This window comes from Odontesthes bonariensis, chromosome 17 (genome assembly GCF_027942865.1).
Source record: "Odontesthes bonariensis isolate fOdoBon6 chromosome 17, fOdoBon6.hap1, whole genome shotgun sequence".
In the NCBI taxonomy this organism is placed as follows: domain Eukaryota; kingdom Metazoa; phylum Chordata; class Actinopteri; order Atheriniformes; family Atherinopsidae; genus Odontesthes; species Odontesthes bonariensis.
Window position 1 is genome coordinate 15,721,396 of NC_134522.1, and position 27,447 is coordinate 15,748,842.

At 40.4% G+C, this 27,447-nt stretch overlaps 3 protein-coding genes across 4 annotated transcripts; 1 reads left to right on the plus strand and 2 right to left on the minus strand.

Moving 5' to 3' along the window:
* Window positions 1-1,657: 1,657 nt before the first annotated feature.
* On the minus strand, window positions 1,658-8,830 carry prox2 (prospero homeobox 2). The gene is made up of 4 exons (XM_075448045.1): window positions 7,283-8,830; window positions 5,421-5,528; window positions 3,840-4,034; window positions 1,658-2,131 (listed from the first exon to the last, which is right to left on the minus strand). The coding sequence occupies exons 1-4, from the start codon at window positions 8,828-8,830 to the stop codon at window positions 1,964-1,966; spliced, it is 2,019 nt and encodes a 672-aa protein (XP_075304160.1). The 3' UTR covers window positions 1,658-1,963.
* Window positions 8,831-11,777: 2,947 nt separating this feature from the next.
* On the plus strand, window positions 11,778-20,205 carry dlst (dihydrolipoamide S-succinyltransferase). Its single transcript, XM_075488017.1, has 15 exons — window positions 11,778-11,911; window positions 12,876-12,909; window positions 12,995-13,034; window positions 13,205-13,266; window positions 13,378-13,452; window positions 13,538-13,593; window positions 13,788-13,896; window positions 13,989-14,162; window positions 14,354-14,439; window positions 14,570-14,667; window positions 15,993-16,123; window positions 16,512-16,585; window positions 16,683-16,766; window positions 16,891-17,058; window positions 19,498-20,205. Exons 1-15 carry the CDS (start codon window positions 11,849-11,851, stop codon window positions 19,630-19,632), a joined length of 1,389 nt encoding a protein of 462 aa, XP_075344132.1. The 5' UTR covers window positions 11,778-11,848; the 3' UTR covers window positions 19,633-20,205.
* A 392-nt stretch (window positions 20,206-20,597) lies between these two features.
* Window positions 20,598-26,701, minus strand: rps6kl1 (ribosomal protein S6 kinase-like 1). 2 transcript variants are annotated; one of them, XM_075488015.1, is made up of 12 exons: window positions 26,621-26,701; window positions 25,824-25,934; window positions 25,474-25,639; window positions 25,119-25,243; window positions 24,256-24,348; window positions 24,012-24,059; window positions 23,484-23,616; window positions 21,878-23,338; window positions 21,706-21,795; window positions 21,444-21,526; window positions 21,255-21,350; window positions 20,598-21,144 (listed from the first exon to the last, which is right to left on the minus strand). In XM_075488015.1, the coding sequence occupies exons 3-12, from the start codon at window positions 25,607-25,609 to the stop codon at window positions 21,034-21,036; spliced, it is 2,376 nt and encodes a 791-aa protein (XP_075344130.1). In that variant the 5' UTR covers window positions 25,610-25,639; window positions 25,824-25,934; window positions 26,621-26,701; the 3' UTR covers window positions 20,598-21,033. The 2 variants fall into 2 exon arrangements, with proteins under 2 accessions (XP_075344130.1, XP_075344131.1); XM_075488016.1 differs by lacking the exon at window positions 26,621-26,701 and adding an exon at window positions 26,442-26,514.
* Between the last annotated feature and the right edge of the window lie 746 nt (window positions 26,702-27,447).

Consider the following 27,447-nt stretch of genomic DNA (forward strand, 5'->3'; position numbering starts at 1 on the left):
TCTTTGTATTCCCTCTTTCAGCATTAGACTCAGAAAACTCACAAACAGCAGCAGCATTTTTTTACATTGCTGTGAATTTCCAAAAGGTCAAATGCGTAACAAAGAGCATCTGCTCAAACCGAGTGTTTTTGTTTTAATTTGATCACGTTCCGTTGCCTTTTACTTTTCATTTCATCTTCATTACAAAGGATGCTCTGTTTTATCTGAGTTTCTCTAATACAGAACATAATTTCATATCGTGCTGTTTAAGTTGAAGCCTTGTCAGCCGGAGGCAGTTAAACAACTGAAGGCTTTTTATTTGTTTTCTTTCATTATATTAGAGGTTACCAAGTCTTGTTCAGAAAATGTCACACAACAAATTAATTTGAGCAAAGCACTTTGGTTCATTCAGAGGCATTTTAATTGAGTTGAGAATGTAAATCAATTTACTGAAGACGACTGATCTAATTGAAAAGAAATGTCTATTAAAAGATTAGTGAGGTTTATTGTCTCCAGTTTTTGTCGTTAACCAGTCCAACAAATGTTTTAATTTCCTTAATGTTATCATTTCTGATGTAATTGGTGCTTGGATGCTGAACAGGTTTTTCAATTAAATTTTTGGTTTTAGGAGCTGACATTGTAAAGTCACACAGTTACTGAAACTTCAATAAAGTACTCCATGTGTGATGTGTGCAATATGCCGTCCTCTTTATTCTTTTACTTCAAATGCATTTTGTCACCATTTGGTAAAAGTTTAAATTAACTTCAAAGATTCAATTAGTGGTGACACAGATTTATGGTAAATTTGTACTGACTTTTACTTATTGCATTTAATTTACTGTTGTGATTGTCTGGCTTATATAACGTCCAAAGAATCAAGAGTTGCCTTTCTGTTATTTTCATGACATCGCCAAACTTCCACGTGTGTTTGCCATCAGATTGCTCTGAGTATGTGCCTGGAAGAAAGAGTCAACGGGTTTGTGGAATTTTGCTATGGTGGCACAACTGTGATATGAGGTCACCTCGGGCATTAGTCATGAGGAGGGAATGCATTGTGGCTGTTTTTAAGACATGGCAGTTGTCTGCATCCGCAGCGGCCACACAATGAATGCAGGCCTTAGAAAGTTGACTTGAATTGGCTTCGGTGAACAATGTGAGCAGCATAGTTTGGGGAACATTTAACAGCTGGCTGCTGGACGTGGATTAGAGGCACCTTAGGGGCCCAGCACTGGGACGCAGTGTTTTCACTGGAGAGTTAAACATTTGCAGCCAAAAATAAAGCTTTCATCAATTGGATCTTGTTCCTTATAGACACCAAAAGATGCCACGTGCGGTGGTTATTCCCAAACAAAACCACAACACATCCGTTTTGTATTATAATTTAGTGCATCTTTAATTTCAATAATCATCCAGTACAATGCTTGTGAGCAAAATATCTAAAAATGATTGTACATTAAAAGACAAAAGCCTTTACACACGAAAACCGTGACGCATGCATTCAGTCAAGCTTATAATATACAGCAGAACTATGATACATTATGCAACATAGAACAGCAGTGCAGGTACATTTACACAACACGCACACACACACACACACACACACACACACAGCTATGAAATTAAATTCAAAACAAACTAATATTGTTTGACAGAAAAAAATCTATACTACAGATGATTACATCTTTGTAAACATTTTGGAAACACAACTACAAACTAAATAACTGTCTAAATACAAACACTGAAAAAAATCCACAAGAAATTTACTGTTTATCATTATTAGCTGTTAGAGCAGAGCACAATATTTCAAATTATTGATTTGTGACTTCTAAAACGTTGTGTGTGGGGTGTTTTTTATACATACGCAATCTATATTTCACCGCACCAAAATGTACTACAAGAAAAAATGAAATAATACTGTCAAATGACTCAGTTAAAAAAAAACTAATTCGTTCACCTGCAAAAAAATTCCTTCATCCACTTCAGCCTATAAGTAGGAGGATGTCTTGAACTCCTCTGGAACATCGCTGTCCAGCTTACAGATCACCTTGTAAATGGCCTTTTTCCAAGAGGGGTCCGAATCTTTGGCTGCGGAGATGGCATTGTAAAATTCATGCAAGGTGATTTCGGAAACCTCCAGGAACCTGTCGGGCACCTGGAAAACAAGAAGAATGCACTTAAATCATCACTGGCTCTAAATAAAACTTTATTCTTGCGTTCATGTACAGCAGTGTCAAAAAAAGAAGAAGATTTGTCTCAGATTTTCCAAAATATGTGAAATGAGGACCAGTAGTACTATACTTCAAACACTCTAACTGATGAAAGGAAGCTCATCTCTTTGTTGTCTGAATGAGTACAATAAATGCAAGATAGAAATCATTAACTTCCAGTTAGAGAGGCTACCTTGTTTTCTTAAATCTAAACTAAATACAGGGAGCTTTCTTCCAAGAGATTCTCCCCAACTCCAAGGAACAAAATATGAATATAATTCCACCAGGAATATGGCAGGAAGCTTAACATCTAAATGACTGTGTTCAGGCATGAGACTCCTATAGGAATAAATTAAACTGAGGAAGGGCTTGTTGTGGTAATTGTTACGTAAAAAAATCTGGGGGTGGTCCACACCTACAGCAGAATTAAAAAAAAAAAACCCACAGAAATAAATAATAAATAAAGTTTAGATACAAAGGAAGGTGGGAGAAAACCATCCCACAGCACTCGTTTCCCATCCACTGCCAGTTCACACAACAGTTGTTGGTATAAGTTATTTTTCTTTCCCCTCATCTCCTGACACAAAAGCATCCCTGGGAAAGGAATGTCTTGGTCCCAAGGTAAAGAAAACGGTCTCATCCCTTTCCCACCAAACAGCCTTCTCCCTCGGAATCCACAGCGTCTTTCTCAGCATTCCGCATCAGTAGCAATCTCGGTCTCGCTCAGGCGTACTGGTCCTCTAATCCTGAGTTGTTTTAGTGGGATTTTGCGGCTTCCTCTTCCCACAGTTTGATAAAGCATCTCTCTGGAGTTTAGATAATGGCCGTAAGGGCTGGCCAGTCACAGGTGCAGTGTGACACACAGGTCAACACACAAACATACATGACCACAGCCATATGGTGGAGGTCTGACAAACATCTGGGGGCTCAGATGCTTTTAATCACTCGTTTCACACTTTGGGTGTATTAATTTTCTGTTGGAGACTTAATGAGAAAATTGATACAACTCTTATATTTGTCTGGTAAGTATGAGGCTATGAGCAACAACTGACTGGCTTAGCATTTACTGAGTGCTGGAAACAGGGAAACAGTCAACTTCTCCAGATTCAACAAAATCAGCAAAATGAAACCTTTATCAATTAAATTGATAAAATATGTCTTGTTTTTTCTATTCTTCACAAAAGCAAACTAGCTAAATCAACAATATGCAATGAGATAGGAGTTTACATGTTTGTTGGCTTGACACACTTTCTTGTCTGAGTCTGCAGAGTAAAAAAAACAAAAAACTCAAGCATGCAACTTACCCAGAAAAATGGTATTATGAACAACATGAAACCGTCCTCTTCTAATCTATCTCTACAACAGAAAAAAATCCCTTGATCTGGATATTTAGATATTTATGTTCAGGCAAAAGTTGTCCCCGGATTATAAATGTGTGTTATTACAGAGGCATTCCTTTATGGGGCAGGGATGAAGAGTAGAACTCAGAATATGTTATTATTTAAGCAACTCTCATTTGTTCATCGCACAGTGTCCACAATGTGTAAAACCTGTTAATAAAAAAATAAAAAAATCTGCTGCATCTGCCAAACAATACAAACTGCAATAACAACAACAGAAAAAAGAGAGGGATGACTAGTAAGTGACACTTACATGGAAGTCATTGGCTTTATTGTAGTGCATGTTCAGTGCCCGGAACAGCTCTGAGTCCCTGCTAACCGTAATGTCTTTGACGTTGCTGATTCCGTCAACAATGGCCTGGCGGGCAAACTTCTCCATCTGGATGTAGTAGAACTCCCTGAAGTTACTGAACCACTTGATCAGCTGCGATGTGATGCAGCGATTGAACTGGAAATGGAGAGAAAATAGTTTTCGATTTCATATCATTTTGACCACATTTAGAGCAAAAAACCGAAGGGAGTGTGCTGCAACTACAGCCCCTTCACTGAGAAGAATCTGTCCAGCTGGAGGTGACGAACACCCAGAGGATACAGACATTGTTGCTTGTTGTTAACTTTAACTTTTACCCTAGCGTAAGGGGCAAATAATTACAGAGGCTATTCTTGTATTTTCAGAATACAACACAGGCTTCATTGAGAAGTTTGAATGCTTTCTAACAGAGATTAAAGGCTGTGTGATGCTTTGGGATTAGCAAACCCTCAGCATTATTGATTTAAAATCTGGATTTAGTATCGGTAGGACAAAATCCCACCTAACAGTCAGTCACTCTATGCAACATAAATTGCTCTGATCTTTTCCCACCACTGTCAGGGATGAAAAAACATCTGTCAGGACTTTGTGTTTCTAAACTCAGTCTTGACATTAGTCTTGTTATTCTATCTTGTCACCCAGAAAGACAGAAAAAAAATGCCTAAGGGCTGGGCAGGCATCAAAGACGCTTCTTCTCTCTGGTGTGGTGGGTGAGAAAGCGGCAGCATAAGGACAGAAGGAAGCTTCCCTCTCATTGACTCTGGCTGATAGGATGGAATCAGACACTGGGATTATGGGCTCTTTTGTTCAGTGCCACTTCCCACCACAGGATCGTAAGCTAGGAGGAGACGTTCACTGGGCTGCAGCAACAGCATCCTCCCCCTGACCCGGGGGGGTCATTGCAGATTGAGAAGCAGGGGCCCGCACAGGCTCAAAGATCCAGGAGACGAGATAGGAGATGTGATGGAAGTAAAGGCTGAGAGGTGTTTGGAGGAAATTAGAAGGGAGGCAGGAGCCAGGGAAAAAGAAAGCAGCAGAGGCACATGGGTTGAATGAAAAGAGCTAACAACGGGAGGACACAGCGAAGGAGACAAAAAGAGGATAGAAAAGGATGACAAGGCCAAAAAACACAGGATGTTGTGTTTAGGACCAGCTCATCACTGCCTGGTTGCAACAGCACAAGTCTCTAATACCAACTCTCTGTTGACACTCAATAGCAATGCCTTTCCTACAGAGTCCTTTGTCACTCCATTTGCTGACTGGAGAGGCTTTTTTAAAGAGAGAATGCCCCTGTATCTCCCTCTGCCCCCAGGACATACTAGCAGCTCAGTGGCTTTGTTATTTAAACCCTCTGCGTTTTTGTTTATCTCCTCCGACACACTGCTGATTTTTTTTCTGTCCAAAACGCACAGTGACAGGTAGACACGAGGGGGTAAAAAACACTGCAAACAATTTTTTTAATTGTTAACACGTGAAGATAAAATGATTTTTTACGTTTTTTTCCCATATAAAAATATAAATTACCTTGACATCAGGGAAGAAGGTCTTCAGGACATTGGAGCTGGGGTAGCGGGTGTAGAAGAACATGAGCTTTGCCTTCTTCAGATGACTCGGAGTGAGACCCTCCTGGATGTTCACATTAACGTTAAGAAAAAGCTGACAATTAAATCTAACACACGGCTCACAGTCATGTGCAAAGTGATAGTGGACTAGAGTATTAAGTTGCCGCAATCTTCGGCTAAATTGAATTTCACTAAAGAACAGCTCGGCATTAACTAGGGAGTCAATAATGATCCTAACATGTGCTTATTGGCAAAACAGAATTACGAATTAGATTAGGGATTTTTAATTAGAGAGTGAAGCACTTCATGGCTGAGAGTTAGGACAGCTTGTTTTGAAATGTTTTGAAAGGAGATGCTGATTTTCAGATGTAACTAGGTTGATTTAAAGACAACATATGTCGCTGTATTTTGTTTTTCTGAAAAGCCTCGCAGTAATGATAGAGTTACAGATTAAACACATTTCAAATTATTTCCTAGCTTGTGCCCAACATTCAAAATAATTTCGTAATGAAGAAATCAATTTACTATTTGTTCAACATGCCGTATATATTGAAACATATATTTCCTTTGCTGCGGATTTTAATATTTGCAGTTCTTTCACAGGTTTTCCCCCCTGTGGCAATGAAGGTGTGCAGGACCAGTTCCTCTGTAGCCCACCGCCTCGCCTTAGGCCACAATATCTTCTTATCAGGTCACCACACAACACATTTATCAGGGAACCCTACCTTTGAAATAAGGAAGTTTGGATGAATGATTTATGTGGTATTGTTCAAAGAGAAGCAGAGCTCATTGCACTGTAAAGATAAAGCGAATCCTGAGAGGTACCACTAATATTCCTCTCTGAAACCTTGCAATGGGAAGCTAGAAAAGACTCATCACCCCATAGGTTCAGATTTAGGTATATTTGCTGCATAATGAGCAATATCAAGGTATTTTATCTTTCAGTTCTCTTGATCAAGGAATGATGGAATGTAGGAATTATTTTAATCCTGTTAACTGAGGATGTCAGTAAGAACTGAATCTAAAAAAACAAACAAATACAATAGTCTCTTTGTCTCCTTAAAAAAACTACTTGGTTTACAGTGAGTTTCTCTGAAGAAAAAATACTGTTATCTTGCACTCTGTTTCAATCATATACCTTCTGACAAAGGTATCCAACAACAAATGCTCAAGACAAGAGCTCAAGTGCTATGGTTGGGAGGCACTTGTGGTTTCCACCAGCACTCAGATGTGACCTTTTAGATGCACCCCTATCACTCTGATGATGGAGAAATAGATCCTGCACCTTTTCAAGTCTGAAAAAACTACGCTTCCTGAAACAGAAACCGAAGCTTTCTCTGCCTTTGAAAAATTGGCTTTTGTTCCTGGCAATTCTTATCAAAGCCTTGTATTCCTTTTTATTTGTCTTTTTCTAGACTTAAAGTCATTACTCTGCTCAGATTAAAGAAGATGCTATAATTTTCCATGGGGTAAGCAAGATCAAAGGAAAAATTCTCCTTGAAGTTGGTTACTGAAACTGCCCCTGTTGAAGTGAACCTCAACCAGCTATTGTTCAAATAGAGGAGCCGAAATATGGAGAGTTATACTATAAAATAAAAAGGTAAATATTATGTATATAAAACACTATCAAAGAGTACACATTATTACAGTGTCACATAAGGTTTTCACTGCAAACCGTGCAGACATATTAAATGAAAAGAAGATGGATAAATAAATTCTAAAACGTTTTCATTCAGTTTTCTACATCGCTATATGTTCAACTTTTATATGTCAAATACAAACATGTGACTATCTATTATCTGTATTTAATAAAGCAAAGGATATGCTGAGGGACATGTAGGGGTTTCGTTCTGCCATGCTCTGGAGGTCCCCACACTCGATCTTGACGTGGGGGAGACACAGATTGTCCACTGCCACTGCCCCCAGGGAGGAGGGACGAGGATGGTGACCGAGGTGGCTGGATGTCACCTTCGACCTCATGGCGATGGTGTCCCAGTCCACTGAGTCTGGGGAGGTCCTGTCCATTGACGGGGGCATGCAAGCGAGAGCCCCAAAGTTGGTATGCGGCCCATACTTGAGAAGGTGCTCCAAAATGTGGTTCTCATGCAGGGGGGTGCTGTAATTGAACTGAAAGGGCGTCTGGTGTACAGGGTAAGGTCTTTTCACTGTTGGGGTGACTGAGCTCACAGTGGTTACAGTCGGCTTACGGACCACCAGTGACAGGGCCTCTGTCTGGTCCTGCGGGCTTTGACCCTCGGAGTTTTCATAGTACTCCAATGATCTGGATTTAACTGCGGTCTCCTCGGCTTGGGGCTGATCAAGGGCGGTGGTGACCTGCTGCCTCTTCCTGTCTGCACTGACACTGATCTGCACCTCTGGTGATGAGCACTGACGCTGCTGAGGGGACAAATCCATCCCTGTGGAGGACATCCTCTTAAACACCCTGTCCACACAATCATCAACAGCCCTAGAGAGCTCCTGCTTCAGGGTTTCCTGTAGGGTCTGACTTTCTTTTTGGTGAACCAGGTAACCGGCTACTTTCATTTGGTCCTTACAGTCTGCAGTCACCCTGCTGTTCTTCCTCTCAAATTCATCTTCAGTACTCATGTAGAATGACTCTGTGCTTTCCCCCAAGAGGTCATGCTCAGGATCGACTTCTGTTGCATCTGTTTTTTCACATTCAGGATCGTCCTGGTTGTAAACTTGCAGAAACTTTTCCTGGAGCTGGCGCAGGAGTCTCTGCATGCTGTGGAGCTGCTCTTTTAACTTATGACACTCCTCTTCCTTTGTGTTGCAGCTATCACCGTTGCTACTGCCGGATTTTCTGCCCACCTGTCCAGCAGCACTGTGTTCCTGGTGCTGAGGCAACCTCTGCTTACGTTTGTTCTCCCTGTATGATTCTCTGCACTCCCTGGTGTCTCTGGCGCCTGTGTCAGACCTCTCAGTGTCTCCGTGCTGCCTGCTGTTGGGAGATCCAGCCATGACCCTGATAATGTTCTCCACTCTAGCTCTCTTGGCCTGCAGGTGATCTGTCATTGGATGCTCTCCATCTGGGCTGGCTCCCGTGGAAACATGACCACTGGGGGATGCAGCCTCCACCGTGCTGTCCTTTGAGGAGACGCTGCTCTCGTCCTCCTGGCCAGAGTCAGCGGCAGTGGAGCTGGAGAGGTAGAAGTGGCTTTCATCCAGTGCCCTTTTGTTATGAATTGTCTTGCGAAGGAGTTGAGAGATGATGGATCCGTTTGAGTAGGAAGCCAGAGGCTCGTCATACATGTTTCTGCGGAAGCAGGGCAACATGACATCAGGTTTGTCGTCCTCTAGGCAGCTTTCACTTGAGCTGTGCAAACTCTGATCAGGAAGACTGAGGTTCATGCTAAGTGTGGGTCTTTCTACTATACACGTTGAAAAAATTTAGTTGTGTGATACACAAGAATCTGAAAAGAGAGAAATTAAAATAAGACTCAGATAATAAATATTTTTTAAAAACTTGCAGCATATTGTTTTTAAATTCGGTATTTGCTCTTTCTTATACTGCCTTATTTTATAACTTAACAAATTCTTTTTTTTTTACTAATTTCACAACAACTTACAATGCAAAGTTGCTGTATGATGGCCATACAAACACGCCTTGCTTTGTCATACAGCTATGACAATGGCATTCAATGTCTGTTTAAGTTTTCAGCAAGAATAAAATATATTAATGTGTAAAATGAGTAAATGAACCTGACTGAAATAACATGCAATGCTGTCATTTTGTCTGTAAAATCTGAAATTAAATTTGTGATTTTACTTAACCTATCAAATGAATTGTTACCGTCGATGGAAAACGAAGGAGCCTTGGAATATTTCTAAGATCCTCAGTTTATATATAAATGAATGCTAATCTTTAATGGAGGAGTTTTTGTATCCTTTCATCTTTGGTTTGCAAAAATAATTAACCCAGAGGATAAAAAGAATTGTGATAGAGCAATGAAAGGTAAATTTCAGCTCATGGCAGCCATGGAGCTCGCGATAGAAATGTCTCTGTGCATGAATTATTTACACGAGAAACTACGATGAGAAGCTTTTTTTCAGGTTTTCATTTCATGGAACATTCTAATTAAAATGTCTAACCTGTACCCAGTTCCGTTATTATGCTCTTCAGTCCCTTTAATTTTGCATTTGACATTTTTTCTAAGCAAACAAGCCGAATTAAATAAAATAAAATCTACACATGCAGTAAAAGTGTAATACAAGTACTAAAATAAAAAGACTATACTATATATTTCATGGGGATTTGATGCCAGTAATTAAAAGAAATCAATAAGTTCAACTTATTTTTCTGTTTTCGTTACTATTGTACGGATACATGTTCAGGCAACTGTAAGAAAAAAACTGACTTGCCTTACAAATTCCAATGAGCAACGTCTTTTACAACACAAATAATACTAGTATTTCCAGCTCAACTATAGTAGTAGAAATGTTAAATTAACTAAAAAAAAAAGGATTGAAACTGATTTTAAGAACTGGAACCTAAAACCTATATCCTGAAGAGATACAAGAATATTGAATTATAAAACCTGGAATATTCTCATTTTTAAAAAGTAAATAAACACATCATTACTCCAGTAAAAAGTCAGTAAATATCTGAGACAGCAAGTTGCCAAGTGATCTGCAAGAAAGAAAGTCACAAGTGTAACTCCTTCTTATGGAAAAAAAAAAAAGCAAACAAACAAAAAACCACCACACTGACGTGCTGGGTTTAGAAACGATGTAAACTGCACGCATGCACTTTATAACACTTCTTTCGGTTATGCGGTTTAATCACGGTCTACAGAGACAGAGTGAGAGACAGCATTGGGACCTTACCTGTTGCACTAGGATGTGGTGCCGAGCTGATGGCCTGCGCAGACTGTGTGTTGGGTGGTGGGTGCATGAGAGTCGATGCATTAAAGCTGGGGCGTGGCCATGTGAAGGCGGCGAGGTGGTCAGTGGCTCATCAACACCCAAAACACACTCCTCTCAGAAGTGACAGCCTATTCGAGATGGTTCAGTGTTGCGTTTCAAAACGGATGCGCTGAAACCTACTCAAAAGATAAAGACGAGAGACAAGAACTGATTCATGTTCATAGCTCAAGTGTCTTGACAGAAAAAGTTTCTCCCCCCCCCCCAATCAAATAGGCTATTCGTGTGTTTGACTTTCACACAGGTAAAAAAAAAGACAAGAATGGATGGAAAATAGTTCTTTTAATAGTAATAGAAAAATCCTTACCTGCACTTGCTTTGTCATTTGAAAGGGTAACCTGGGACATCTGGAGGCAACGTCACAGATTCTTATTGATCTTGGAAATCCTGTGCAACGGAAGAAGGCAGTTGAACACATCATGTTTCAGTTGCCACTAAAAAGGCTTTTGCAGTACACTGAAAAAAATGAGGAAGAAGTGGTCTTTTATCTCAGCACTCAGGGTTGTGTTTTATATTGTTAAATTACTATCTGCAAGTGTAGCCGCACGTGTAGCACACTGGATCTGTCATTGTTCGGTGCTGGGTCGGATTACTTTGAAATGTAGTGTTAATAGGTATATTTGATATGTCTTTAAGTGGCCTAATCAACTACAGTATATTACAAGAAAAGGCAGTTTACCATGAATTATTTTGGATTACTTCAAAATCAACACATCAAAAAGGTCAGTTTTTCTCTTTTGACATTTCAAAACCTTTTCAATGCAAATAAAAGGTGTGTTTACTATTTTGCGTTTGCAGATGTTTAAATGAAATTTTCAATCCTAAAAGTGCAGGGAGGCGTGCTGTGTGCATTCTGTGATATATGCCTTTTTCTTTTGTGGAAGTTTTTGTCGCTGCTCTTTAGCCACATGGAGTACTTCGCTCTTTGAACACAAGAGGACACTTCCTCAAAACAGTAAGTAAAACGCAATAGATAATTTATCAATAACAAAAATCTGAGAGGGGAAATTACTTTGATAGCCTTTGGTAGTATATACTTAACATAAAAAGTGGTCACATAACTTTACAAAAACACGTTGACACCTACATATGGTACTGTTTCTTTCGTCCATGTCTTCATGGTCATATTTCAAATACGTTGTTAAGTTGGCCTAATCCATAGCAATTTAAGAAAAATGTTATTATATTTAAAAAAATGTTTCTTGTTTTTGTAATCTGAAAATGGAATCGCTTTTGCATGCAATCCTTCGCTACCCAACCATGGCCTTTATAGACTGATGGAGACATCTCAGCGTTGCATAATGGGTTATGCGCTACTGCCCCCCCTCCATTTGAATCACTTGGTTTATCCCACGCGGCTTCCTCCAGTCTTGCGCGTGCCCAGCCTATCTTGACGGTGTGACCGGAGTTTCCCTTCCGCTGACAGGCTGCTGTCACACAGCGACCATGTTATCTCATTCCCGGTGTCTCACCAGGAATTTTGGCCGTTCCCTCTCTGCCATCCGCCAGGTAGGCAACAAACAAATGAAACGTTGCCGCGCGCGACAGCACTCCTCGCTGTCTCTTCTGCGGATGAAGCTGCAGCTTTTGCGAGCCCAGCTTTACCCGTGCTAACGTTAGCATTAGCCAGCTCGCTGCTTCAGGCCACGGTCAGGCCGTAACATTGTGAGCCAAGGACAGTATGACACTTCCCTTCACAAGTCTGTGCAACAGTTTCTATTAAAGGTTTTTACGTCAATCTTTGAGGTGTTTGACCTGAGCAGAAAGTAGTTACCTCATGTTCATGTGAAGTCAATGTGTCTTTTTATTAATATAGATACATATCCTAAGATCCTGCTAGCCATACAAAGCTAAAAGTATGGTTAGGCTAGCTAGCCGCTAGTTGTCAGTATGCCGAGGTCATATTGTAGTGAATAAGAGAAAGCGTGCAGTGAAGTTAAGGTCATTCAAATATTGATTTAAATTTATAGTTGTATTAGATGTTTCATTGGCTGTATTAAAAACTTGCACTGTAAAGTCAATTGTCACACTTAGTTTGAGTCCAGATTCACTCCTAGCTTGCTGTTAAGGTTACAAGTAGATGATTGAACCTTAATGTAGCTGTTAAATTATTTGATTAGATATACCTGTCGTTATGTGTTTACTGGTCAAGATAAAATACCAGACTATTTTATCCACCGTTATGTTAGATAAATATATTGACTATGTCAAAGGTCACATTTTATCCGGTGGAAGGGACTTTTGACCGGCTTCACTTACTTTTCTCTCTGTTCCACTGACATTCAAGTGTATTCCCAACTGTTTCCCAACAAACATTGATAGTTGACTTTATGTTTAAGCTAATCAACATTTTAATGCATATATTTAGCACATTTACATTAAATGTTGTGACTCTGAAATGTAACTGCTTATGTTATATGCGTATGATATAGGTTGCAGATATTTTTTAATGCTTCTCTGTATCTTTTCACAGGGGAATAATGTGTTGGCTCGTCGGGCCCCAGCAGGTACGTGTGCTTAATGTTCAAGTGTAGGCTCACCCCACTCTCTTAAAAAGTTGTTAAAATGGTTCTCCTGTCCTTGCTTTAACAGCTCTATCATCTAGCCACCCTACCACTTTCAACAGCAATGTGTAAGTACACGCACTCGCTCAAGTAGAAATAAACTGTCAGAAATCAGAACATGTTTCACACCATGAATATGTAATAAGAGCATTTGGCTTTGACAGTACTCAGCAGTAACAGTAGCATGACAAAAACAATCAAAAACTACTTGTCTGATATTTGTTTCTTTTATCTTTAGAAAATATGATCCCCGATCCAATGTCTTCCAAATCCAGTACTTCAGGACATCTTCAGCCTACAGTATGGTTTAGCTTATCTTAGTTATTTATTTATACACATGTTTGGATACAAAGCGCCGTCACTGACGTGTGTGGAAGAAACAATCTTATTTGGCATGTCTTTGCTCTTCAGGGGATGAAGTTGTCACCGTCAAGACCCCTGCATTTGCAGAGTCTGTCACAGAGGGGGATGTGAGGTGGGAGAAAGGTAACGCTTATGATTGATAAACAGACATTAGTTGCTTTTAATACAGACTCATTACGGATTTTAAAACACGGTTTTATCTCTACAGCTGTTGGAGACACTGTCAGTGAGGATGAGGTGGTGTGTGAAATTGAGACGGATAAGGTAAAACAAATGTATAATGTTTGTGATTTATGTTGCGTAGCTGTTTTGCAATTTATTGTTCAATTTACTTGTTTAATTTACACTTCAGTAGGCGTGCTGTTGTTTGACACAAGCCAAATGACAAATATTTGATTGAATGCTTTCCATTTTGGTTTTAAACTTGAATTTTTAAAAACATTTTTCCATGCTTTTAGACATCGGTGCAGGTTCCCTCTCCTGCTGCTGGGGTGATTGAGGAGCTGTTGGTCCCAGACGGAGGGAAGGTTGAAGGAGGAACTGCGCTTTTCAAGCTTAGGAAAGGAGGTCTGTTGGACTGGATTTCCACTAAAAACGCAGGCTTCAAATGTCAAATTCAAGCCTGTTTGTCCCCTAACTTTTCCAGTTTAATTCTTTAGCTGGTGCTCCCAAAGCTGCGGAAGCTCCAAAAGCTGATGCTCCAGCTGCTGCAGCCCCTCCACCACCTGCTGCTGCCCCACCTCCCCCTCCTCCTCCTTCAGCTGTGGGCCCCATCCCCACTGCCATGCCCCCTGTTCCACCTGTGCCAGCACATGCTATGGACACCAAACCAGGTTGGTAGTCATCAGGTGGACATTTTGCGTCATGTCAGTGCTGATTTGCCTGACATCTGTTTCCTTAACCTCAAACTTGCATGATCTATCATTGTTAGGAAATCTGTTGGTGGCATCTTTCAGCAGTTCCACTAATATTCCATTTCTAGATGTAATGACTGCTTCTTTCCTCTTCAATGTCTTTCTCATAGTTTCAGCCATCAAGCCCACTGCTGCTCCGTCAGCTCCAGCAGCCCACGCAGACGGAGGGGTTAAAGCAGCAAGGACAGAAAGCAGAGTAAAATGCATAACTCATACTGTTGTGTTAGTTGTAGATGATTTACTTTGATTTGTTTTGATCAAATAGTAGTGTAGAAAAGGACATGGGGAAATGTTTACTGAGGTTAATAATCAAGGTGTTTTTTTAGGTTAAGATGAACCGCATGAGACTGAGAATTGCCCAGAGACTGAAAGAAGCCCAAAACACCTGCGCTATGCTGACTACATTTAATGAGGTCGACATGAGGTAGGAAATTCTCAATTAGTTGACCCACATTATTGAACCCTCAATGCTATTTTAGATTATATATGCACAATGTTCTCTGCTACCCTGACATTTAGAATAGTGGCGACTGGAGAAAAAAATTTGCTCTCATCTTTATACTTTTTTGTGGTTGGTATATGTCTATAACACTAGAGGCATATCCAGACCTCCTGGGTTATTTCCATATATATCAGAGTTAAAAGCCAAAACAACACAGGCACAAATGGTTATAGATTGGAATCTGCCCAGTAGGAAAAGCTTTTTGAAACCTTATATCCTCTTAAACACTGGAATGTAAATATTTGGTTGTAATTCCATCTAAAACGAAGATAAGAATTGTTAAAACAGGTTTTATTAATTTACAAGGAAATGTTATTGTCTGCACTTGCCCCCTGCACTGAAGAGGACACTTTGAGGATTTCTTTTCCCCGCAAATGTGTGGTGTCAGCTTTCAGCTATTCAGGGTTTTCTATGTAACCTAATTGGATTGACATTGACGGTCTGAACGAAGACTTCCCAGGCAAGGGCTCATCTGGAGCCGAAGGAACTAGTCAGAACAGGAGGCTGGAGCATCTGCAGGGGCCCACAGAGACCTGTGCTCTGAGTGGAAGAGCTGCCTCAACCGATATGGGCTTTTATGACAGCCCAATAAGATTTACAGGCTCTAGAAAGTGAAGATTTTTATCGCTTCTTCTCTCCTTTCTCGGAGAGTCTGTGTCTTGGGAGGGGCTAATTATGTTAGGGGAGAAACCCTAGAGCTTCAACAGGGTTAGAGACAGGAAAACAAACAATTAAAAAGAGAGATATAAGAGAAAAATGAGCAATAGTGAAACAATTAGCAGGCCCATTTCAATAACTTTATTCACCACCGGCTGCAGCAGCATTATTTTATAGCCATGAACAAATACGTATTTTTCCTCCTGAAAATTAGTGCAAAAGTACAACAATATTTTAAACCAATTTTTATGGATCTTAAGTTGTGTCGTCCCCTATACCTCACGAGCATGAGTCATAGATTGCTGGCTCAGAAACACCTGTTTGTTCTGCAACAAAAAAGTAACCAGCCTCACCAACTTGTTAATGGTGCTGGAGTACAAAATTGGCAAAAACAAACAGAACAGTCACAAAGTATTTAGCTTCTTAGAAGATTTTTAACGAGTCATTTTTAACAAATGAATGTAGAATTTTCTTGAGCCGGTATCCTATTTATTAAGTTTGTCAACCTGTTCATTCAACCCTGCTCGTTGTCTTAATGTCAGTTTTTTTTTGTTGTTGTTGATCTACACATTTCCTCTGTTTTTCTGCAGCAACATCTCAGAGATGAGGAAGACGTACAAAGACGCCTTCCTGAAAAAGCACAACATCAAGTTGGGCTTCATGTCTGCGTTTGTGAAGGCTGCTGCCTACGCTCTATCTGACCAACCTGCTGTCAATGCCGGTATAGAATTAACCACTTAAAAAAACTGAGCACCTTCAGTCTGCCAGTGTCTTTACGTGTTTGGTATCCTGTCATGGCAAGTGTGTGTGGCGAGGAAAATGTTTCGGTGTCGTTCATTGCCCAACCTCAAAACCAACTTATTTACTTCCTCTAGACTACCCTGACCTATTTAGATTAACCACAGTGAAAAGGGGGTGGTCCATGTTGCTGCCTTTTAAAGATCTATAATAGTCTGTGGGTTTTTCGGGCCACAACTCTGTACTTGCATGTGACAGAAAGTGGTTTACAAGAAAAGAACTTAGTCTTGGCAGTAAAATAGTAATGATTTATAATATGATCTGCAGAAGCATTTTCCTCTGTAAGATATTTATGTTTTCTGCGTTTCCAGTAATTGATGACACAACCAAAGAGATTGTGTATAGGGAATATGTTGACATCAGTGTGGCTGTAGCCACGCCAAAGGTAAGACAAATGGATTATGTTATACACATATAAGTGCTCGATAGCCCTTTTGTCTCTAAAATGAAGGCCAGAAAATTTAATAATCCTCCTCTTTCAGGGTTTGGTGGTTCCTGTAATTCGAAATGTGGAGGGAATGAACTTTACCGATATTGAGAAGGCAATCAATTTGTTGGGAGAGAAGGTAATATCTCATGTTACATATTGAGACATTTTAAGTGTGTTCCTCTGGTCATTCCTCATTCTTTTTGCCCACACTTCTAGACATTTCCTGATTATGTGATTGGATTGTAATTGTGCGTTTATAGGCCCGTAAGAATGAGCTGGCTGTTGAAGACATGGATGGAGGAACCTTCACCATCAGCAATGGTGGAGTGTTTGGCTCAATGTTTGGCACACCTATAATCAACCCGCCCCAGTCTGCCATTTTAGGCATGCACGGCATCTTCGACAGGCCTGTTGCAATCGGTGGCAAGGTTTGTGTCTTCACTGTTACACAGGCACCTGCGGTCCAGAAGGACCATATGATGAAGTGTGCTTGGTTTGATACATTTCCGTTGGAAATTTAAGATGTTTTAGTTTGTCAGTTTTCCCTGTTTTACAGTGATCTGATCAATGGTACAACCAGTTTAACATGTTTAACATTTCAACTTGTTCACAGATACTGAGCATTCAACTAGTATCAATGTTCTTGGCATGCTGCATTGGGTTGTTATGCTTGGGCTATAATTTTCCACACTGGTGATACAAACTTTGTTGTAGTTGTAACACAAATGCAATCACTACATGTTGATATGGGTTAGGGTTAAGAGTAGATTGCGTTGGCAACTACAGGTTATTTCCATTATTTATTTATGCATTCCTCAATGTGATTATAGTGTCAACTTAACACAGACGTAGACCACAGTGTGATTTCACAAGATCTGTTCCGTCTGACTATGATGCACAGAACTCATATTATTCAGTTTTATACAAATAGAAACAGAAAAGGACTACCGTATTTTCCAGACTAGAAGTTGCACTTTTTTTCATAGTTTGGCTCGTCCTGTGACTTTATATCAAAATAAATGTAATTTAACATGTTTTTAAATGTTAATTCATACTGACTGACATGAACCAAGGCGTAAATATTGCTATCTAAGTAAGTGCGATAAGTCAGGTACCTAGACAGATGTGAAGACAATTTAGAAAACAAAGACAATTTAGGAAACAAATAAGTGCATAAGGATGGTGCACTTGTGGTCAATGGTGCAGTTACTTCTCTGCGTCTTGGTACTTGCCAAGGAGATGAATATAAATGACTTTGCAGGCGGGCCTTCTTGGTGTTACCGCTTCATGCAACGCAACCGCCTCTATCAGAGCACAGATCAGTTTCTTGTAATTTCTAAAAATTTTGTTTAGTTTTTCCTCTTCACGACGTATTTTTGACTGATGCGACTTATAGTCCGAATGGGCTTATATTCTGGAAAATACGGTAGACGGAATATAAAAGTGGGAACTTGGATATTATGCAGTAGTTAGTTTAAGTATGTTGTTTCCATCCATTGAGATCAGTGGCGGGCCGTGCATTTCACACATGGGCCTTCAGTATGGTCGGCAACTGTAATTAGGGACACCTCATTCGTGCGGGGGGTCTGGGGGTCCGCCCCCAGAAAATTTTGCATTTCTTAGATGCAATTTCCTGCATTTTTACAAAATTGTGTCCCGTTTCAGCTCAATACAGAACCGTACTTTTGTTTCTAAATACGGGACGACTCCGTATTTCAAGGGATTGTTATTGTTGGCAACCCTTCAGTGGTGCTCTGTCTGAATCAAATCCACCCCTTAATAAAGCCTATAAAACTACTACAGCAACAGACACTCCCAACAATACAACTTGCCGTTTTCCTCGGAGCCCGTAAGCCAGGGGTATCGTTCGTAATTTGCTGATTGAAAGTGGCGTACAAATCCTTTACCGGCTTGTGTTAGGTTCGCTAACTTCGGAGTTAGCCGACCTTTCTTTACGATGTCCAGCTTCTCAGTAAAAGTCCTCCGGGCAAATGGCTGCAACAATAAATTTGCCACCAAATCAATTTCTCCTCCTCCTTCAGCCATTGATGTTTTGTATAAAACGGAAATTTACCTAACAACTATTATTAATAGTTGTTAGGTAAATTATTAATTAATAATAATTATTATTATTATTATTATTAATAGTAGTCTATTAATAACTCAACTATATCTTATAAAAGCTCCTCAATATTCGTGAATTCAATAACTCGACTAGCACTAGCACTAAATGTATTTTTTGTAGCATCAGACGTCATGTCAAAATCTACCCAATTATCGAATGTGATTAAAATGACGTTTCCATATGTCTGCTTAGAGCCAATCAGACCACCTACGCCTGCAATGGGCTGTTGGGGGCCGTAAGAGACAGTCTAATAACATTGGTTCGGGGTTCGCTACACTGTCTTCTACATTCTAGATGTAGTTAGGGCCAGCAGACCCGATTGTTCTGGCCTCCCGGCAGATTTGTTTGCCTGGCAACCAATGATAGCTGAAATATGATTGGTTAAATGCGTCAATATGAAAATACACATCTGGCAGCAGCGCAGCCAGGGGAAAGGAAACGGATAGACAATAAAATAGTAAGATATGAAATTAAATAAAATACAGTAATAATTAAGAAAATCACAAACAAATGTTCATTTTATTTTGTTTAAGATATTGTTTAGGCCAGCAGAGAAGGCCTTGCAGGCCCTGACGGCCCACCACTGATTGATATGTACATTGGATTTATATATCAAAACAAGCTTATTTATCATCTTCATCAACTTTGACCCTCAAGAGTAATTCTTATCAGTTCAGTGATACCTTCACTTCCTTGCGCTCCAGTTTGGTTTGATATATAAGGACCTTTTTCTTTTGTCTAGGTGGAGATCCGTCCTATGATGTATGTTGCCCTGACATATGATCATCGTCTGATCGACGGGAGAGAGGCCGTCACTTTCCTGCGAAGGATCAAGTCGGTGGTGGAGGACCCCAGGGTGCTGCTCCTTGATATGTGAACCTTTGTCAACTCCAGGCCCAAACAAACAAACAAACCACCCCACACAAGCAGTGGCTGTTCTCACATGGTGAACATTACTCTAACTGCAGTTCTTGTATTGTCGTATTGGTTAACTAGGAAAAATGGATTTGTGGTGAACAGTTGGGTTGTGCCATGGACATTTGTAAGACTGGATAAAAGATCTGGTGGCGTTGTGGAGGAATATCAGCGTCTGGGTATTTCTGGTGCTGGTCTTTAGATCAAAGAAAAATATACTATAACTTGTTCGCCATATGTCATTTTCTACATACAATTAAAGAAATGTTCCACTTATTGTGTGATGACATGCAAGTACAGATAAAACTGCATATTTTGGTTTTAATGTTTTGGTTGAGAGAAGAACAATGAGCACATATTGGGCTAGAAAACAAGAAACACTATGTTTTAAAATCTCCAAAGTGAAGAAATCCATAGGGATTTTATGCCATCTAGTTCATGAAATACCAGTATGAGAAACAATTCTCTTTTTGCTGTGTAAGAAAGACTATTTAAGAAAAGTTTTAAACAATAAAAGGTTCACTACCCAACTGTAGTTTCTGTTTGGATGTTTTTTGTCCTTTCATATCAGCAGTACTGTACTAAATTAGCTAGCTTTTACTTGAGACCACTTTCAAAAGAAACATTTGAGCTCATAAAGAGTGAAGCAAGAGAAAACCAGCTTGATTCAGTGTAAGGTGTGACCTTAAGTGCCTCTATAGACACTTGTAGCTGAAGAAAAGAGCTGACCACAGTTTATAAAAGTTCTAATTATTATGTTATTGTCATTTCTTAATCCATGACTAGAGAGGCGACTGAATTGGCATATTCTGGGTCAGCTCAATTCAGCCTTTTGACTTGCTTCTGAGTTGCTCTATACTACAGTGAACCATTACTCATTTATCATGAGTAATTTTACACCCGGATGTGATAATGAAATCTGATTAATTGTAACTCAAACAAACTTTATTCATTGTTATTTTTCCAGGATTTGTAAAGAAGATAAAACAATGTATTGCCTATTATACATTTCTTTCTACAATAATTGATAATATATAGTTGAAAGAATTGAAATGGGCCCGTTTTTGGTTTATGTGGCATTGTGTTGACATGCATGGTAATTATAAAGTTCATGTGTAAACGTTAGCTTTCAAAACTGCATTAAATGCATTTTAAGTTCCGTTGTGCACTTCAGATTTGAAAAGTAATAGATAGGTTTCCCCCACCCCTTTGGGACCACTTTTATTCAGCTTTCATTAGGTCCTTCTCTATGAGAAGCACAAAATGAAGTTGAAATACGTGCCACATCAATTCTCGCCACAGTAGGATCCAGTAGTATTTATTTTTGAGTCCAGTGAAGCACAAATGGATGAGACCAGTTCTGCTAGCAAGTGAGAGCCTTCCAGGAGACTCCGCTGAAGAAGGGATGACACTTGATGTCACATACTCCTCCACCTCCAGAACCCAAGCGATAGCCAGCATCAAACTGAAGCAGCTGTGGAGTAGAACAGCATCCAACAGTAAGATTGAAGGCCAGTTGGATTTTTATTGACCAAGACTTTTAGAAACAGAAACTCTGCAGATGTTTTGATCCTTAAACCTAACCTCAGTGAGCAGAGATGCTGCTGCAGCACTCAGGTGGTCTGGGATGATCAGCTGGGTGTGGGAGTGGATTCCTGCAGGATGGAGCTGCCACAGTGGCTGGAGGAGCATATATAATATATTTACTTTAAACAGAGTTTGTAAGAATGGTGCACAGTGCAGAATCTCTGTTAGCTCTCTGTTTTAGCTTACCATTCCTGTTAGAAGTTCGAACAGCAAAGCCCCAAGACTCCACCAATCACAAGCTTCTGTAACCCTGGAAACTCCACCAATTTCTGTGAGCACACGGTTAGCTAAGTTAAGTTCATGCTTTAAAATTTTTGAAAATGTGTTTATTTTCGTGTCTTTGCATTCCCTTGTTATGCAAAGTACTTGGAGCAGATACATTTTGCCACTAGGTGGCAGATTACACCAAGAAGTTGGCAACGGTGTCAACATACAGGAACATGTTTACCTGGAGCGCAGTACATTTGTTCCATGGCTTTGGAGCTAATCTCTGACTGAACTTCACTCCACTGGCTGAAAAACGTCAAACACACCTTTCCTGTGAAGACATTTTTCCAGGTTAAATTCAAAAGTACTGAGGTTTTCTTCATGTTTTTTTTACAGTTACTCGATTGACTCACCGTTGCCCGTGAGCAGAATGTTTCTCGGGTTGAGATCCCGACACAGGATGCCTTGTTGATGCAGACTCTCCAGGGCCAACAGGATCTCTGCCCCCCACACACGTACCTCTGATTCTGGAAGCCCCCAGCAGCTCTGCATGTTCTTATCTGCAGGCTTGGAGGAATTGACAGGGAACCGAGGCAGGTGGCACCAGCCATCCACCTCTATGATCTGGTCTTCTTCCTGCCTGTCTGGTCCATCTGGTTTAAGAAAAGCGCCCACATCCTCGCTCCTCTCCTGGGGCATGGCTCCGAGAGGAGCAGAAGAGAACCAGCTTACACATGATTTCTCTTTTTTGATTTCTTTCCTCTCTCCAGGACTCAGAACCTCACAAGTCATCTCTACACCCTCTTTTACTCCACTTAAAGATGTTTCGCTTATGTATTTGACCCCTGAGAGGCCCAAAGGAACACCTGAAAATGTGCTTTGTTTTTCTATGCTGCTGGGGTAAAGGGTAGCAGGGAAAGGCTGAGAACTTTCCGAGGTGATCCTTGTGTCTATTTCATCAGAAACTACCGCCCTGTCTGTGCTCTTGATGACTACCATTCCATTTCTCTCCTCTGCAGTGGGGCTGCTGCTGTCTTGCTTAGACTCTGTAACTACTACGGCAGAGTTACTGCTTAAAAAAGGTCCATGGTGATCGCCATTAGTATCCCATGATGCCCTGCCACGCATTTGGGTTTGGCAATGGAGAGGGAGATGCAAAATGGCAGGAGAGGAACTCAAACTCTTATTTTCACTGTTTGACGATCCTGTCTTTATAAACGAGGTCTGGATTGTATGAGGTGCAGTTTGTGCAAGTGTTCTTGTTAAATCACTGTCAGTCACTGCATAGGGATTTATTTTCTCACAGTTGTGTGCTGGATCCGCAGCTTTCCAAGCCTCCTCAAAGTCAGAGCTGCACTCTATCAGTCCTATCCCGGCTTTTTTTGGGGAGAGGTCTGACATGACATCAAGAGCTTGACTGACACGAGCACAAGAGAGAGGAAGAGCGGGCTTTTCCTGAGTTTCGCTGGAGTGCAAACACAAACTGGGAGCTGGTGGGTGAATGTGGGTGCTGACCTGCGTCCTCGTGGGGCCAGTGTGCAGACTTAACCGGTCAAGCTTGGTATAAAATGATGCTGCAGAGCGTGTGTTCTGTAGACAGCCTGTCTCCTCGATATAAGAATGAGTCCCGCAGCTTTCCAGTCGCTGCTGAGTCTCATCCCACAATGTTGGGAATTCCGTATCTGGGCTCTCATCCCTTAATTTCTCTGGAATCACTGACGTACTCCTGCTGCTGTGCTGGTAGTCTGTGCTGATAGTGGGTGAGGTGTAGCTGGTCTTCATTTTGATGCTGCATCGGCCAGAGGTGAAGCATTCTGGATGTTCCTTGGCCTTCTCATTTTTCAGCTTATTCAACTTGGAGAATAGCCTTCCACCTAGAAGAGTAGAAAAAAATATTGATATTGCTTTCTAGCGTTTTCAATGGTATAGAGTGGAAATATGCTCAATTTCAATGTTTCTTAAAAGAAATACATGTGCACAGCTTCAAAATGAATCCAAAAATTGTTTTATCAAATCCACCTTTGACATATTCAAGATGCAGGTACACAGCGTCCTCACTGACATAGTATCTCAGCAGCTTGACCATGTATGGAACCCCTTGAGGAATGATGGTTGGCTGGTCCCTGCTCTCCCAGCTTGATTTGACCAGGCTCTGCAAAAGCACATGCATATAATAACTGAAAGGCTTATGTACACTCTCTTTAGAGGAGGAAAAATGCTTCTGAAATCATTAAGAAAAAAGATTAACTACGGCTTTGATCATCCATTTAGAAATGTGTGCTTGTATGTTACTTCCATTGTAATTTGAGGTGCACTTGCATTGACTAAAAGGGTGAGGGCTCTCAGGCAGATCAATGCTGGGTGATACTCAGGGAGACAGGATGGAGAGAGCTTCCATCAACTGGCTCCCTATAGAGTACAAGTACTGCTCGCTGTCAGACACCAACTCAAATATATCTTTACCATCAGTGGAAACCCTCCACTGAAATGATCTTTAAGTGTTGTGTAATATCCATTTACTTTTTAATTAAAGGAGAACATTCTTACCTTTACGACAAACATCTCTTTGTTGACCATACTTTGAACAATCAAGACCTTTGGAAAGAAAAACAACATCCTCAGGCTACTACAGAATAGCAGGTATTAATTATCACAGTATATTTCACTATCAACAGCTTTGGTTTTAGTGCAGTGGATGATTTACATTCAGCCAACACTTATGTTACAACAAATACGGTGCATTTACAGCAAATAGAAATTTAATGTATTGAAGAAAATATATTTATCTGACCTTATCACTGACTCCCACTACTTTACACATCTCCAGGTCTTCTACAGGTGAACTCAGGTGTCTGATTGGACGGAATCTCAGACTACTGTAGCCCTATTCACAAAACCCACAGAAGATGCCATCAGTTGTGCAAACATAACCAATCCCAATTTACCTTTAGGTAAAAGTATGAATGCAATACTGTTGAAACACTTCATCACAAGCAAATGTTCAGCAATAAAAGTGTGTAAAATTTGAGGACTGTGCCTGAAGAATCGAAAGTTGTAATGGTGTGGAAAAACAGCTCTGCAACTCCAAAATAATTTGATCTGACTTCATCACATATCATTTCTCTTGCATTAATTCAAAATCAGTATTTTACTGTCGTCATTAGATCGCTTTTTTGGTTTGTAAAAGCTCGGAAAATATTTAAAAAGTGATCGTGGTCATGGTCATTTGGTGTTTTTCCTTGTCCAGCCAACAGTCCATATTAATAGTGCTGTAAGATTTTGGTATTCTACAAGAAAAGTAACAATTGATTCAATTCACAATTCTGATACATTTTTGGCCCAATCAAAGAAGGATTTTAATCATGCTTTGTTGATTAAATGATTTATTCTCTGATAAAGTATTGTATAAGCTCTTCAAAAATCTAGTGTATCTACACATGTAAAGAGCGTATATACTGTCACACAATGCAGTGGAATAAAAAGTTCGATATTTCCAGTTGATATGTGCTGAGGCAGCAATATCAAACATAAAAAATTGGACCTACGTAAGTAAAAGTTCTTCAGGTTTTTACATAAGAGCAGTACTTGAGTAACGTTAGAAAGCCCTACATGTTTCAACAGCTGCAAGACGAAACAGAAGGATGATTGTCTTACGCCTAAATGAGAGCTCCCCTTTCCGAGGTTATCCTGCAGATGTGTTATAAAGATTTCTTCAGCTCTCTTCAGATACTGGGTTGTCTTCCTCTTCACAGCCTCCCGTCGATCTTTGTTTGGGTCCACTGTAAATCAGGCAAACTTGTTATGACACCAACAAAAAAGAAATTTGCTGCAGTGAGGTGAATATGCTAAAACTTGTCCTGTCGTACACAGCTGGCTACTGAAAATGGGTGGAAAGCAAATGAATCTGCGCTCAATCTTTAGTTTTTTAACTTCCTGTTTTTATTCATCTTCCCATGACCTGTCTTTCCACATTTACTGACTCACTCTTAAAGACCAAATGTCCACTTACATTGAACCCCGTTCAGCAGTAAGTCCACGCCGTTCTTATAGTAACTGAAAGCTGCTTCGTAGTCTTCATTGACCTCGCTGTCCAGTGCCATGCGGATCTGCTTGGCCGCCTCCACCAGGTAATCTCTCTTTGCCATTGTTTTGAATCTGTCAAGGTCCAGATGGGCCTATTCACGGCACAGATAGTTAAACTGCTGTTAACCAATCTGGACTAATAGTCAAGATATGAACGAGCTGCTTTATTAAATTAGAAACAGAAAGTGAATCTTAAACCTACGTAAGTGAATCACACTGCTGCTGTTTGGCTCTTAAAGCCTTGTCACACACTATAATGCTTAGTTTGGGACTCACCTTTGCTCCTGTGTCTTATCAACAGCAGGATACATCTCTGTCTTTGCTTGGTGTGGTCCTGTCACCCGTGACTCCAAGGCTCAGGTTTTTGCAGCAGGGCATGATCATCATCTGAATGAGTGGAAACAAAGAGTTAACCAGAAGAACAGGAAGTGAGTACAAGCTTGTTCCTACTATTTCGGATGAATGGAAAGAAACAGAGCTGCAGATGTCCGAGATGACAGAGAAGTGACTCAGAGCACTAAGGCCCATTATCTTGTCTCGCAGGGTAATTACATTATTTATCCTTACAGGATGACAAAAACCAGAATATCTGCCTTGAGACAGGAGTTGACCCTTATATTTGTGCATCACTGAAATGCACAAATCAGAAATATACATTTCAACAAATCAGTTGAAATGTATATTTTGTAATAAGAAAGTAAATTCGTTGTTGACAGGAATTTAGGAATATCCTGAACATTGTGCCACAAATCTTTGTAACTTTGTACAGCTGTGTCACCTGTATGGCACTGAAAGATATTGCTGATTAGAAAACAAGCCATGTATGAAAATCTGATGTTACTTTGCCCACAGTTTAGCCACAAACTGAAACACAAAAATCACATATATACACACCCCCATCCTGATCATGGATGTGACATCATATAAGCGGTGTGGGGAAACACACATAGCCATCTCCAGTCTCCTCCATTATTATCCATCATCTTTAGCATGTACTTCCATAGCTAGTGATCTAGCAGATCATCATAACAAATGAACGGACCAAAATCACGAAAGAGATGCACACATTGTACCTGATGTGAGGCGAGCATGGCCTGGACCCTCCACCCCAGCATCAGCAGCAGTGGAAGCAGCAGCGGTAGCCTGTGTCCTCGGCAGCTAGAACACACTCATCCCATGAGCAGGAGAGGAGGAGAGAGCACAGGCAAGGCTGCGGATTGGCTGAGCATGATGTCACTTTAGGGTACCATTTCACGCAAGGCGCTTGCTTCCCCCCTCTCATCCTGACAGATGCTGGGAGATTTAAAGACACAGTGCTGTTTTTGTGTACACTGAAGACTATTTCAGCAATGATTTATTACAAATGGACAGACTGGAGATGTTAGTTCACTATAAACAAATCACATTAAGAAATATATAATAATAATTAGTGTAATGTATACAGTGCACTTTTAATGGAAGGATGATCCTGCCCAGAATTCATAATCTGCTGGGTCTTGATGCTCAGTACCAGATAGAGCCAGGCTCCAACTGCAGCACAAAGAAAAGTCCCCCGACCACAGACACACCCCCAAGGGAGGGCTGATTTACAGAAGGGGGTAGAAACTCCAGCATGGCACTGACATCTGATCTTTGTAACCTTATCCAAAAAGCACAAAAGGGTGGGGGGCTTTTTCCATTAAATGGCAACGTTGCACCCATTCCTGAATGTTCATCAAACCACTTCTAATTTGCAGACTTTTGCTCAGGATTAAAACCGGACATATTTTTGAATGCCCAAATTTGATCTTATTCCAGAAAGATCAGATTTGTCACACAGATTTCTGTAGGAGACATTTAGTGTATCAATCACTGTGCAGCAGATTATGAGCAAGAGGCAACATTCTTGTTTTAGTTCATT

What these genes read in the sequence shown, in the direction of transcription:
- prox2 (XM_075448045.1), bottom strand. Translation starts at nt 8,830, where the DNA reads ATGAACCTCAGTCTTCCTGATCAGAGTTTGCACAGCTCAAGTGAAAGC. An exon ending in CCTTCTTCCCTGATGTCAAG is followed by an intron (nt 4,035 to 5,420) that starts GTAATTTATATT and finishes CTCCATTTCCAG; the next exon opens with TTCAATCGCTGCATCACATC. An exon ending in ATAAAGCCAATGACTTCCAT is followed by an intron (nt 2,132 to 3,839) that starts GTAAGTGTCACT and finishes CTTGTTTTCCAG; the next exon opens with GTGCCCGACAGGTTCCTGGA.
- dlst (XM_075488017.1), top strand. Translation starts at nt 11,849, where the DNA reads ATGTTATCTCATTCCCGGTGTCTCACCAGGAATTTTGGCCGTTCCCTC. An exon ending in TGCTATGGACACCAAACCAG is followed by an intron (nt 14,163 to 14,353) that starts GTTGGTAGTCAT and finishes TCTTTCTCATAG; the next exon opens with TTTCAGCCATCAAGCCCACT. An exon ending in CTGTTGCAATCGGTGGCAAG is followed by an intron (nt 17,059 to 19,497) that starts GTTTGTGTCTTC and finishes TCTTTTGTCTAG; the next exon opens with GTGGAGATCCGTCCTATGAT.
- rps6kl1 (XM_075488015.1), bottom strand. Translation starts at nt 25,609, where the DNA reads ATGGCAAAGAGAGATTACCTGGTGGAGGCGGCCAAGCAGATCCGCATG. An exon ending in TCGAACTTCTAACAGGAATG is followed by an intron (nt 21,351 to 21,443) that starts GTAAGCTAAAAC and finishes ATGCTCCTCCAG; the next exon opens with CCACTGTGGCAGCTCCATCC. An exon ending in CAGCATCTCTGCTCACTGAG is followed by an intron (nt 21,145 to 21,254) that starts GTTAGGTTTAAG and finishes TCTACTCCACAG; the next exon opens with CTGCTTCAGTTTGATGCTGG.